Source organism: Hermetia illucens, chromosome 6 (assembly GCF_905115235.1).
Source record: "Hermetia illucens chromosome 6, iHerIll2.2.curated.20191125, whole genome shotgun sequence".
Lineage (NCBI taxonomy): Eukaryota > Metazoa > Arthropoda > Insecta > Diptera > Stratiomyidae > Hermetia > Hermetia illucens.
In genome coordinates this window covers 31528643-31543190 of record NC_051854.1, presented here as the reverse complement: position 1 = coordinate 31543190, position 14548 = coordinate 31528643, and the positions used below count along the sequence as shown (strand labels likewise).

Genomic DNA, 14548 nt, shown 5'->3' with positions numbered 1-14548 from the left:
AACGCTCACGCATATAGTGAGTTACATCCTTTTACGACGAATTTACATACATGCAAAAGGGGGGTGTACATTTTTTTTTCATCAAATATAGTCATGTGGGGTATCAAATTAAAGGTCTCGGTTAGTAATTTTCGAGGCCAGTCTTAGTTTTGACTTTTGTTGAAAAGGTGGGGAGTACGGGGGGTTGAAAGTGGCAATTTTTTTAACGAACCCCTTCTCAGAAACTACCCAATCGACAAAATTGAAAAAAATCAGGGGGCAGCCGCTATATGGTCTCTAGGCTCCGAAATGCCCTCCATACCGATAGCTGTTTAAAAAAAATTAATAATAGTACATTACTATAATTTTCAGTAATTGACAGGAAAACCCCCCTTAAGTTTACTCTAGAATCACAGAATTTTGCAGCAATGTAGGCTATAGTATAGAGCATGATTCTGCCAAATTTGGTAAAAATCGCACTATTACTAACAAAGTTATACTAGGTCAAAACTGTCGCTCCTCTGCAAATTCAAGACTATGAATGTCAATATCACTTGAAAGTGGCTATTTTCACATTATATGCATATTTTACCTGCTATATGCTAATGGGGCAAATGCACACTCAAATCTCTTTATAAAAGGAATACACAAAACCTTTCATACCTGAAGCATCTAGTTTCCGGTTTCCCGACTTATTTATGTGTGTTTTTGGACACTTCAAACTTAATAAAAAGAAAATAAATTTATGTTTAAAATTGGGTAAATTAGTATTTGGTGTGGTGACCATTAGCTTTTAAAACTGCGAGAAGTCTTTTTTTCATCGACTTTCAAGTTAATTTCACAGGAATAGAGCTCCAAACAAATATGTGATATTCTAAATCCTTTTTTTTCCTTGCTTCCTTTGTTCGTGCTCTATCGGATTTAAATCGGGGCTCTGAAGTGGATGAGGAAGTGTAATTTGAGATGGTAAAGCAGCCATTCCTTAACGACACATTCCCTGTTTTGAGTCGTTGTCATGAATTAACATGATATCTGATGCCAACCCCAAAATCGCTATCGTAACTGGTATGTGCTGGTGTGTGCTGTCAGACCCTGCTCCTTTATATGCCATAGCACCCCACACCATGATGCTGCCAACGTCGTGCTTAACTGATGGTACAATGTTACCGTCTTCTGAAGCGGTGCCTACTCTTCTCCACATCAATTTCCGGCCTCTTCTGGCTTTGTAAACGAACTCTTGAGCACATTCAAGCCGTTTTTAAGGTTTTGTGTTAAATTAAACCCTGTTAAAATCGATTCACTGTCTGTGTGTCACAAGCACTTTTCTCCAAAACGGCTAAACCGATCCGAACGAAATTTGTTGAACTGATGGGAACTATATAATCCTATGCATGCAGCGAGTGACATCAATTTATATGGAGTTTAAAGGGGGGCTCCCCATACATGCATTAAAACATTTTTCACCGGATATAGTAGTGTGGGGAATCAAATGAAAGGGCTCGGTTAGTACTTTCCAAAACTGATATTATTAGTGAATTGCAAAGTCGAGCCGACTCCACTTGTGAACGGAACAAAGGCGGAAGAAAAAGAATAGTGGTGAGTTGCAAAGTGCGCGAGTAAAGAGTCAACATGTACGCACTTAAGGCGAGGCGGAAACTACCCAACCTAAAATCGAAATCGAAATAAACCAGCGCAGTGCGCTTAGATGAAATCTAGGCCTTAAAATATGTCCCATTCCGATATCTGCTCAAATAAACTTGCTAATAGTATATTACCAACTTTTAGAAATTTACTGGAAAATTACCTTTAAATTCATTCTAGGACTACCAAATTGGCAATCCAAACTTACTCTCGAATTTACTGCTTCTAAAGCTGTACAAATAAGACGTTGACGTCATAATCAACGAGAATAATTGACGTCCGTGTGAAATATTTCTGGAACTGTCATGCACTCATTGCTCCTCACATATTCTTCTTTTTCTTTAGCCTTTGTCCCGTTCACAAGCGGGGTCGGCTCGTCGTGATCGGTTTCGCCATTTTATTTTATCAAATGCCTAATCCGGATATAATCACGAGGTTTTTAAATCCTCATCCAGCGTATCAAGCCACCGTTGTTTCGGTCGGCTTTTTGATCATTTACCATCGACTTCGATTTTCAGACCAATCTTGGCAAGTGGCAAGGCTTGTTATGTAGGGTGTGGAGATCAGTCAGAACTTGTCGGCCCCAATACATGCTGCAAGCAGAACTATCGTGTACTGCTTGCGGTTCATATCGGTAAACCGGACATGTTCCCGTGATCAGCCCATGCTTGTACTATGCAAGGTTTTGATGAATAACCTTGCATATAGTATTATGCCTGGTGCTGTATTGCACCGGTTCTATAACAGTGCAGCCAGAAATAAGATGGCCCAACATCTTTAACGCCGAACCACACATTCTGCACTGGTCGATCTCCATCAAGCTCGGTTGGCGACCACGCCATCCTGAATGGCACACATGAACCCAAGCAAAGAGCTCCTCAGCAAACAGCCATCTGTTCGACAAATGCAAATCAACAAATGGCTGCCAAAGATAATTCACGTGTTAACCGTGCATTGCTTTCGACTTCCATTCATCGATTAGCTCTTGGTCCGACTTCACCCCACTCAGAGGATTGAAAGATCGATCCTTAGTTAAGTGGAGTCAGGCGCAGCGAGTCAACTTGGCGATGATGTTGTGCCGTAACGTCAACCACGCCCCTATTTCCGATGTCACGAGGCACGTTCATCCGCTCCACAGCAGAGTTTGGATGATGCTTTCGGAATTTCGATATAGTTGTCCGTATCCGCCGCTGAACGTTTTCCAGGTCGGTCTTCGTCCACGGCAATATTTCGAATGCATAAGCCAGTGAAGGGATAGCGAATACATTCAATGCCCTTATTTCATTCTTCCCCGAGAGATGCGATTTCAGTACCAACTTTACACGTCGCAGGAATTCGGACAGCAGAGCATACTGCAGATCACCAACTCGAGCATGGGTTCCTTGCAGGATTCCTAGGTACTTGTAGAAGTCTGTCTCGGTCATAGCTTCGATGTGGAGGTCACCAATGCTATGTCCGGCATGCGGCTCGTGATGACCTTTGCGGATGGCTTGGATTCAACACTTGTCTAATCCAAACTCCATCCGAATATCACGGCTGAACATGTCTATTATTCGCAACAGACTTCTAAGATGATTGTCAGTACCAGCATATAGCTTGATGTCATCTAAGTACATCAAGTGTGTCAGTTCGCTCTTAGCACGTAGGCCATACTTTTTGCAAAACCATGCCCTCTAGCATCATTCTGTATCCATGAAAGGGGGTTCAGTGCCATGCAAAACCAAAGGGGACTTAACGAATCCTCCTGGAGGATGCCCCCTCGTATACGAATGGGCTCTGAGGTATTAGCACCCTCAGATGTACGCAATGATAAGGTGGTATGGTACCCTTCCATGACTGTCGCCAAAAACTTTATTAGTCTCGGATCAATGCGAGACAAATTTAGGACATCGATTAGCCAGGTATGCAGAATGATATCGAAAACCCTGGCATAATCAATATAGCAACTAAAGAGGTTTTCTTGGTCTCTAGTTGCTTGTCCTATAACTAACGAGTCAATAATGGGTTGCTCTTTACAACCCCTGGACTGAACTCGACAGCCCTTCTGCTCCTCGGACAGAATGTTGTTGGTCTCGAGGTGCGCATTGACCCTTCCTTCCACAAATAAATAAATAAATAAATAAACGGACGTTATGAATTTGTAGAGGATTGGTAGACAAGTAATTGATCTTGTGTCTGCGGGGTGCTGCATCGTGTCCTTTTTAAGGATAAGGTAGGTAATCCGCGGAGTGAGGAAGGGTGAAAATGCCTCCGGCGGACTCATCACCTGGTTTATGCTGTGTGCCAACCGACTGTGTACGATGGCAAATTTCTTATACCAGAAATTCTGCACCCGATCCAGACCTGGGCCCCTTCTCAGCATGCTGAGCGGGTAACCCCCAATGTCCACTCCAATATTCCTTCACTTCCGTCACCGAAAACTGTACTGTTTGGACGTTCTGTTGGGACTCGTTGAGAGATCTGAAAAAGCTCCGCTGGTTCCTCGCGTGTGTTGCATTCTGAACACGTCTGGAATGACTTTCGCCATACCGTCGTAACTGACTGCATATGACAGAAAGTTTCTGTTTTAGTGTGTTTAGAATTTCAACTACGGGTGTTTCACTGCGGATGGCATAGTTCCGGTACCCCCTCTACACTTTATTTTTCACCCGTCTGCTGGCATTGTCAGTGCTGATCTGTACCAGTCTAGCAATGTCCTGCCTTAGTGAGTCTCGCCGACGTTCCAGGCAAATTTTCCATGGTGGGTGGTGGTGGTCACTCAAATCAATAACACGAAAGCGAATCTTCTGACCGTGCAATCTGATAGCCGTAACTGCACCACAATACAGAAGTGGTGGTTAAGAGGTTGGATATTGTCTTCTATTTGTAAATAAGTATAAAATTGATAGACCAGTAGTTTACTTCAAACTACAATTTTATTTTATTATGTATATATATATTTCGGGAGCAACTTACTCCCTTCATCAGTACAAAGCTACTGAAAACAATTGCGATTCTACAGTTCTATTTCTACTAAAAACACTAATTAAATAAATTACTTTTTAACGAAAGAAAAAGAAAAAAAAACATTAAATTATTAACCTAATTATCTACTAATTACCGTGGCAAGTTTTTTAATTTTGAGGGGCAATTACCGGAATCTGTGTTTAATAACCGCGTCGCGTCTTCTCTCAGAATTTCTAGACTTTCCCAAGGGTCCAAGGTTGTCGTTCGGTTTGTATGACGCAAGAGTTCAAGATTTTCGCGTTGAATGGTATGGGCTTCCTCGACTATGTGCGCGCATCAGTCGCAGCGCTGCGGTGGCGTACAGTCTTTCAGACTGAAGCTGTCCATCTCTCCTCCTTTCACAACCGGGCTTGGGACCGGCTACGGTGGAGTTAGCTCTTTTAAGTTACGAGACAATTAAAGTTACGAGGCAATCGCTTATTGTTCATTTTCGGGCCTTTACCACGCGATACTTGTAAGGAACTAATCACTGAAGTAGATGCTAGGAAGCCCAGCACTTCTAGACACAATACGAAAGATAATGGTATTCTTTTTGAACCGCGTTACGTGTTGCCGCTTTCAAATGATAACTCTAAGTGTCCAATTTTTTGTTTGGCCAGGGATAAATGCAAATTTTTTTGTTTTTTAGGGATTTTTCTGTGCAACACAAAATAATTAAAAAGATAATAATGGTTGAAAACACTTGAATTATTACTGTTTTCTCTTTCATAACTCATTTAAAAATATCAGCTGCTTTTCGATATATTTGACTTCAAAGTGCATTGGCATAACTGTCCAACTTTTTAATTGGTTGACTGAATGTATGTAAAACGTAGTGTCAGATTAATATGAATGGCTCGATGCACTTAATGCATATTCGAGTACGCTGTGCATCAGCATACTCTCACATAACAAATTCACAAAACCGTCGATACCTGTAGAGCTCCAGTTTTCAACTTGTTAGATATTTATGATAACTACAAAACCCTGAAAAGCTTCTTCTGATCTCCGATTAATTCTATTTTCGAAAGCACGTGCAGCTATCATTTAAAATTCAGTACGAACTGTCCAACCCACTAATGTATTACATGATTCAGTTTCCGATCATTTGGAATTCTCATCAAATTTCATAATTGCGAATTCTCACCGTATTGTTTTGATTACGCTGGTTTTACTTGGTGCCCAATTCCTACACAAGTTAATGTGTTCGAGAGAGCACTAGATTAGAGCCTTTTATTTTTGGCAGAGACAAAAGCTTCAACAATGCTAGCTTTATCCGAATGAAGCATTTATTGCCTCATCATTGTTTACTGATAACAGACTTACCTCCTGGCTGAGTGTGCTCAAAACCTTCAAATTTCAACGTTAGCTTATGAAATTACTCCTCTATAAATAAAAACATCTTATCAAGCGACCGGCCGGCATAGTGCCGGAGAGCACTTTCACTTATCAGCTCGCGAATACATGGTTTTTATAGGCATATATGAATCCTCGGATCAAACATTCAAGATACAACACTGGTAGATACAAATAAATTGTGGGACAGAATTTTGAATACTTATCATGACTTGCATATGTTTGCTATGTAAAGACGAATTTCGCAGATAGATTGGTCAGTCAGAATTTTTGGGTTCCAGTGGATAGTACTCTGGATCTCGCAATCATATTCTGAAAGTTGTCTTTGGCGCATAGTGTATAGTTGAAGTTATAGGCGAAATGGCTAAACGAGATATTGAAATTAAGTACAAACAAGTGAGTTTTCAATTTAGCCCTTTAAAAAAAAAATTGTGTTTCCTATTTGGATTTTCTGCCCTGTAAAAATAATTATAGAGTGGCAGTAGTGTATTAAAGATGTTGATATAACATAACATACTAAAACCCCTTTACACAATTCGTAAACGTGAGAAATTATACTATCGCCGTCTAAAACATGATGGCTAGGTTCACAATCCCATCTATTTAGGTAGAATCATCGTCTTCCAATTAACTAACCGCAGAATTCTCGCAGTGTAAATCTTAAGGTGGTGGCGTGTGAAGGCCGTTTTTTGGCTTTTATCAAAAAGTTTTTTGTGAAGAACTGAATAAAGATGCAAATGCGAATTTGTCACCATAGATTTATTAATATCTAGAGCGTAGTAGTTCGTTGTTGAAATACAGAGCAATTTATACACCCATCTCCAAAAAAAGTGTTTTTCTGCTGCCACGCTAGAGGGCGCTGCGATCATCTTAAAGAAAGAAGTAAACGGCATTTTAGCATACAGACTTAACTACAGTCCGCAATTTAGGATTATTAAAAAATATTAAAAACTAAATTTTTGGTGCCTTGTTAACTTTTTTTGTGAATTTTGAATTTTTTTCACGACTTCTTCAATGAATAAAAAAAAACTACTGAATGAATCGCAATTATCCTAGTACCGTAGAAATATGTTCTGAATAAATCGGGAAAATTTTAAACATTTTCATTAGATATATTTTTAACTGGTGGCAACCGATTTTCAGCATGCAGTTTCGAAAAAAGTAGAATTCGATTTTTAGCTATAAAACCTTAACTGATCATAACCTGCTTTACCTAGTCCATAAATCTTAAGTTTCTTCAAGAAACACATGTTCAACCTTGGCTTCAATTCTTGTCGTTTTAGCGAAGTCATTCAATGTCATTCGGACCGATAAATACGAGCTTTATTACGGCATCGACATAAATCTGGCATGACTCACTTTTCACGTGTTTAACGCTATAATTTCCGAATATAATGACTCTGAATATAAAAAAATCAATTTGCTCATATATTCTACACTATATCTAGATGCAATCGATGCAAAAAAAAAATTCGATTCCGGATTCGGAGTCGTTCGGAAATTATATTGTTAAACACGTAATAAGTCATATGCCAGATTTATGCCGATCACCGTGATAAAGCGCGTATTTATCGGTCCGAATGACGCTCGCATGGCTTCGCTAAAAGGACAAGAAATGAAGTCCAGGCTGCACATGTGTTTATTGAAGAACATGTGCTTTATTGAAGATTATGGACTAGGTATAGCGGATTAATGATCAGTTAAGATTTTATGGCTAAAAATCACATTCAACTTTTTAAATACGTTTTTCTCGAAACTGCATAATGAAAATCTGCTGCCACCATAGTCCAAAATCTATCAAATCAAATTCTTTGAAATTTTCACGACTTATTTAGAACTGACAGACTGATAACATATATGTAGGGGGCGCTAAAAGTTCCGGCTCTACATTTATTTCATGACTTTTATAGATTTTTTGTTGCATATAAAAACCACATAATGTCTATTTGTAGCCTGAAATTCTCTACAACATTACCTATGTTTCCTCTAATCTCTATATTCTGAGCAAACAAAATCAATCCAAAAACAAAAGGAGAATGCGTTTCCTGACAGCAAACTTCCGGGAAACGCTAAAAATACCGCACAGCAGTGCATGCAACATCTTAAAGTAGTTATGGCGACATAGGACGAGTGGAAAGCGGTCAGAGAAGTGATCCGCCAATACCGCCAGAGCAAAACATTAACAAAATTCGAAAGCGCATTGATTGAAATTCAGAAGAGTCAATGCTTCCCATGCCTAAATCAATTGAAAATAGGGCATTTTACTCTTCATAAAATTGTTGTTTAAATCTTCGAGCATAGGGGTTAAGGTTGAGGACAATATGCCGACCAAAGGAAAGTCAGCTGAGGAACGAAATATTGAACAAATTTTTACGGCGAAAGGAGTAATAAAATGGCAAAACGATCGTCAATTCCTGAAAGATTGCAAAAAAATGTATGTGTGAATTTATGCATATCTAAATGTTAAAGTTGCATATATGAGTTTGCCGTTTGTCATATTTTGATATTTCAAGATTATAAAAATTAAAATTTCAAGGTTATAGAAAATAAAAAAAATGGCGGTGCAATATCTAGACACAAAGAGAGAAAACCACGCGGGGTAGTACTAAGTTTTCCAAGTGACCTTTAACCAATTCGGAAAAAAATATTTCTTTAGTTTTAAAAGGAAATTTACCGCACGCACCTAGATCCCGGCTTAAATTTTGAATTTCAGCAACTTGGCGAACTTTTGAAGATACCATATTTGGTTTTTGTTGTATTTTTTCATTGGAACTGCTCCCAAATTTCCGCTTATTATGTCATAAATTTGTAAAAAAAACTCAATTAAACTGGTCCATTAGCTTTTTCAATGTGCTAATCGTTCGATGCGAGGTAATGTGGGGTCTCCTTAGTTTATCTGTCCTCTGGAATATTCAAAAGATGTCCGATGGGGTTAATTCTTGTTAATGGAAGCATTAAGGCAGTTTTCATAACACTCATATATTCTTTACCGTACTTTCACAATGGCCGACCGACCTTCTTCTTTTTTTTTTATTCTTTGTCCCGTTCACAAGCGGGGTCAACTCGTCGTGGTGCAATGTCGAGGCTTAAATCCCCATCCAGCGTATCAAGCCACCGTTGTTTAGCCTGGTCGTTTATCATCGACTTCGATGTTCACACCAATCTTGGCACGTGAATCCCCGTTAACACGAATTGCGTGACCATACCATCGAAGACGCCTCTCTCGCAATTTTTCCACGATCGATGCAACCCCATAACGATCGCGGATATCTTCATTTCGGATGTGATTAAAACGTGTCACGCCACTAGTCCAACAAAACATCTTCGTCTCCATTACCGCAAGACGTCGTTTATTGTCTTTTATGGTCGGCCGTCAGAACCATAGAGAGCGACACAACGAATGACATTACGGTAAATTTTAGATTGCGGTAAATTAAGATTTTTAGAGACGTTCGCTGATACGTCGATCACAAAGAATACCAGTTGTAGAACGCCTCTTCATCCAGGTTGCTTTAATGCGTCAAGCAATTTCATAATGCAGTTCTCCATTGGTTGATCCGAGGTATTTAAATCGCTCAGTTCTGGGCAGGTCACTGCCAGTCACGCTCTTGCCAGTCAGATGGTGTTCTTTCTTCCTGAATAACCCGAATTCACTGACCAACAATGTTGAGTCCCAGCTCTTCGCTTTCTAGAGCTCAGATGCCATGTCGTTAGGTCCTGTGGCTTTCCCCGATTTCATTCGTTTTATTGCCTCCTCGACTACAGTTGCGTTGACAGGTGGAACTGGGGCAAATGTCGGCAATGATTGTGGAAGTGGAGGATGGGCAAATTCCTCAGTTGAAATCTGCTCGAAGCATTCTCGCCATCTATCCGTTGCGGCTCGATGGTTGGTAAGCAAAGTACCGTTCTTGTCATTAACGCAACAGAAGTGTTCGATATCCTGTGTGCGTTCGTTACGGCTTTTGGTAAGCCAATACAGATCTCTATCGCCATTCCGAGTGTCCAGTTTATCGTAAAGATTTTTGTTATGGTTCGCTCGGATGACAGCGACCGCTTTCTTTGCTTCCCGGTTGGCATTCTTATAAATTTGCCAATTAGCAGGCGTTTTATCATCGAGAAATTTGTGGTAGAGGCGTTTTTTTTCACGGACCTTCATTTCAATATCATCATTCCAAAGCTAAGTATCTCGGTTGTTGTACCGCTTACCCGGCTTGGTGATCTCGAGGGTTGCAGGGGCCGCTTTGTGGATCGTGTCTTTCATTTGGTTCCACGATTCTTCCACAATCGTAATGGTCGGTAATCGTGTGAGTGAGATCGTTTCTTCTTTACTCTCACTAAATCGCCACCATTTAATGCGTCGTGGGCCAATGCGTTCCTCACGCTGTTTTATCGGCGCCTTAATTCGCAGGGCAGCAATCAGGTTGAGGTGCGATGATTTCATAAAGAACGGCTTTGCAATCAGTGACGGTGGTAAAATGTCGGCGTCTTATGAGAATATAGTCAATTTGCGTTTAATTGTTCCCACTATAAAATATAGGGCAATGAGACAATAGTTTGATAAACTATGTGTATTCATAAGTAGAAGGTCTTGTGTGTCCGCAAAATCGATTATACGCTCGCCATCCTCATTGCGCCCTCCGAACCCCTTTCCACCATGGCGCCTGTTACCGTTTGCCTTTTCACCCACATGACCGTTAAGGTCGCAGGCAATGATAATATAGTCGTCAGCAAGCAGGTGGCAAGTCTTTCCATCGAGAAGTTGCCAGAAGGCATCTTTCTCGGCATCAGGTCGTCCTGTCTATGGTGCGTATGCGGTGAAGAAGTGAATAGTGTGATCAGCTGATATAATGGTGAGCTTCATCAGCCGATAATCAAATCGTTCGACTTGTTTAATGGCATCGCGGAACCCCTCTGAGATGGCAATGCCAACACCATATTGAGTGTGTGGGTTACCAAAATAGAGAAGTTTAGAGCCATTTGTGCCGCGTTCGCGTTCAATGTCGCAGCTTTTGGCACCAGACGATCGGGTTTCTTGCAGAGCGCAGACATCAATGCGCCTTTTCCGAAGGGTGCTTGCGAGCTCCTCGGTCTTTCCAGTTAGGGTACCAACATTTAGCGTGCATACACGTATTTGTTTTGTTCGGATTAACTTTCTTACGTTCTGACGCCGTCCATGCGTCAAGAAACCTTGCCCATTTCTCGACAGGACTGCCCGTCCTGCCGCGTCGAGTAAGGTGGACGTCCTAGCATTTCTCCGAGGCTTGTGACTCAATCCGTTCATCATGCTTGTAACGACATTGTATGCATTTTCTTGGTCGGCCTGTTGCGGAATCTGTCACCAAGAGAGATCAGGTAGGATTTTGCATGGTGGAGTAACTCCAACTATACTTTATGCCATGATTAACAGATTAAAAAAGTCTCCGGATAGATACAATACCTCCAGGGTGCTTATTGGGGGATACGAACCCATGCGCACAAAGGATTGCTTAAACCTCACCAAAAAGAACCTTCGAATCATAGTGGGAATTCTCACTGGTCATTGTCGGCTGAACTACCACCTAGGGAAGCTAGGGATATCTACGGACATTGCCTGCAGGTTTTGTGAGGAGGATGACGAAACCTCTATACATGTCCTGAGACATTGTCCGGCACTTGTGCAAAGTAGGTCGATACATCTGGGAGAACACTTAATACCAGATGCAAAGCTGAAACTTCTGGAAGTGGGGAGCATACTAAAGTTCCTAACGGTTACAGGCCTGCTTGAGATACTATGATCAACAGGTACACTATAACCAGTAAAAGAGGCACAATAGTTCTTCAAGGACGCGGTGTGACTTTCCCTTAACAGAATAATAATAAGATACTATACCTACGAAAGTACTTCCACAAAAAATTTCAAGATAATTGAACATTTCTAACAGTAATTATAAGAAATATTCCAGAAAATATAATCCAATTTTTTGTTGCAGATTTTCATTAATAATGAATTCGTTCCTGCCAAATCAGGAAAGACATTCCCAGTCATAAACCCAGCAAACAAGCAAATCATTGCTGAAGTTGCTGAAGGAGATAAGGTAGGTTAATTCCCGCCAACTACCAGCATATAATATCTATTTTCACTGTTACACAGGCTGATATAGATGCAGCAGTAGCTGCGGCAAAGAAAGCTTTTGCAAGGAACTCAGAATGGCGTAAGATGGATCCATCTGGTCGTTCTAAACTCATTTACAAGTAAGTATTCCCCGTTTTAGAAGTGAAGAATATTAAGTTCTCTAACAAAGTGACCTCCTTCGCATTGTGTATGTATTAACTCGATTAGGTTAGCAGATTTAATAGAACGTGATCAGGAAATCTTAGGGATATTGGAATGCTTGGAAGTTGGGAAACCCATCGGAAGTGCAAAACAAGAAGCTTTTGGTGCAGCTCATTCATTACGTCACTATGGTGAATGGTGTGACAAATATTTTGGAGAAACATTTCAGGCGCCTGGCAATATGGTGTCGATGACAAGGAAGGAACCAGTTGGAGTTGTTGGTCAAATTATTCCTTGGAATGGTCCTCTTGCAATGTTAGCATGGAAATGGGGTCCGGCTTTGGCTGCAGGTTAGTAAATATTCCTTTTGGAAGAGTGCTGGCTTTAAATATATACCACCTTTCTAGGTTGTACTATTGTTTTGAAACCAGCTGAATCAACACCTCTTGGTGCATTGCATATCGCTTCATTGGTGAAAGAAGTAGGTTTTCCACCAGGTGTCATTAACGTAGTTCCAGGCTATGGCCACACGGCAGGGGCAGCTATTTCAAGTCACATGGATATCAATAAAGTTGCTTTCACTGGATCCGTTGGTGTAGGTAAAAAAATTATGGAAGCTGCAGCCGCTTCTAATCTGAAAAGGGTTACTTTGGAACTTGGGGGCAAAAGTCCTTTAATTGTATGCGAGGACTTTGATGGTAAACTTTTTGTCTCTCCCAATTTTGAACAATTTTCCTCATCCAAGTTATCACATTGCAGTGAATACGGCAGCGGTAATGTGTCATAATTTTATTTGCGCCAATTCTGGACAAATCTGCGTTGCCCCGAGTCGCGTATTCGTGCACGAAAGTATTCATGACGCGTTTGTAGCTAAGTTAGTTGCCCAAGCCAAAGCCCGAAAAGTTGGCGATCCTTTTGAACCTGGAGTACAGCAGGGACCACAAGTAAACGAAGCCATGTACAAGAGGGTGTTGGGTTACATTGAGGCTGGAAAGAAAGAAGGTGCGAAGTTGGAGGTTGGTGGTAATCCGATTGGAGACAAAGGATATTTCATCGAACCAACTGTTTTCACAAATGTGACTGATGATATGAAAATCGCTAAGGAAGAGGTAAAGACGTTGCCTGAGATACTCGTATATTTGTGCTAATGTTTTTGTAATTTCTTACGTTAGATTTTTGGTCCTGTCCAATGCGTTTTCAAGTTCAAGACAATGGAGGAGGTTATCGAGCGCGCTAACAATACAACATATGGATTGGCAGCTGGAATATTGACAAAGGATATTAACAAAGCGATGACTTTCGCTAATGCTGTAGAAGCTGGATCAGTTTGGGTCAACAGTTATATGGCTTTTAACCTTTCGGCTCCATTCGGAGGATATAAGCAATCAGGCATTGGTAGGGAAAATGGTAGATATGGTCTCGAAAATTATTTGGAAACAAAAACTATTACAATGAATATAAACCCAGTCAACTAAATTCCTTTATTGAAGTGGATTATTAAAATTTATAGTTTGCAAAATATCATATTGAGGTTGGAAATGTGTGAATGGGATTTTTTTGAATATATAAAAATGTAAATAATAATTTGAATAAACACTTTTTCATAAGAATAGTCGTGAAAAATACAATATTAGAAGAATTTTCATTCAATATATTGTATGCTATCTCTTGCTCATGGTGAGTTATAGTTCGTTGTTCTTTTCTTTTTTTGAATGGAAGTTGCAGTGGTATATGGCAGTCACACCCGAATCGTTTGCCCATATCCTCGCAATGCTATCATGAATTATTCCCTCACTGGGGAAGAGTTTTGATCTAGGTTAAGATGTCAAGTCAGGGGTCAGTCGCGCTGATATTTACATTCACGACGTCGCTCAACCACTTCCTCTCTTGCATGGAACTAGGACAATGGAATTTATTGCTCTTCAGGTCAGGGGCTCGTCTTTTCTGTTAACATCGTATTAAGTAAACTTTAATTTGCCCTGCCTCCCTCTTGTTGGACACTATATATGAATTTAATTGCTTTTGAAGCTCAGCTTAACAAACCAAGTACTCAATGATCGTTAGTTCGTTTATAAAAATATTCAACGTTGCCTCTGTGAAGTTCAGTGGAATGGTAAATATACATGCTCACCAGTTACACCGCAATCGCTCGGCTTGGCGTTCGTCACGTTCCAGAGAAGCCCTTCTAATCCTCGATTTGCCGAGTTAGGCAAACAAGGACATAGAGGCATAGCGAAAGTGCGTTTAATTCAAACTTCTGCATCCAGTGTGCGGTCTTTTCCTTTCGCAGAAAAGACAATCTGCTTCTAGTCTGGTTTACTCTCCTCTATACTG

At 40.5% G+C, this 14548-nt stretch overlaps 1 protein-coding gene across 1 annotated transcript; it reads left to right on the top strand.

Moving 5' to 3' along the window:
- Positions 1-6204: 6204 nt before the first annotated feature.
- LOC119660003 (retinal dehydrogenase 1-like) lies at positions 6205-13844 on the top strand. The gene is made up of 7 exons (XM_038068381.1): positions 6205-6357; positions 11931-12035; positions 12092-12192; positions 12281-12564; positions 12622-12912; positions 12974-13323; positions 13387-13844. Exons 1-7 carry the CDS (start codon positions 6322-6324, stop codon positions 13687-13689), a joined length of 1470 nt encoding a protein of 489 aa, XP_037924309.1. The 5' UTR covers positions 6205-6321; the 3' UTR covers positions 13690-13844.
- The last annotated feature ends 704 nt before the right edge of the window (positions 13845-14548 follow it).

What these genes read in the sequence shown, in the direction of transcription:
- LOC119660003 (XM_038068381.1), top strand. Translation starts at nt 6,322, where the DNA reads ATGGCTAAACGAGATATTGAAATTAAGTACAAACAA. An exon ending in AAGTTGCTGAAGGAGATAAG is followed by an intron (nt 12,036 to 12,091) that starts GTAGGTTAATTC and finishes ACTGTTACACAG; the next exon opens with GCTGATATAGATGCAGCAGT. An exon ending in TGAAAATCGCTAAGGAAGAG is followed by an intron (nt 13,324 to 13,386) that starts GTAAAGACGTTG and finishes TTCTTACGTTAG; the next exon opens with ATTTTTGGTCCTGTCCAATG.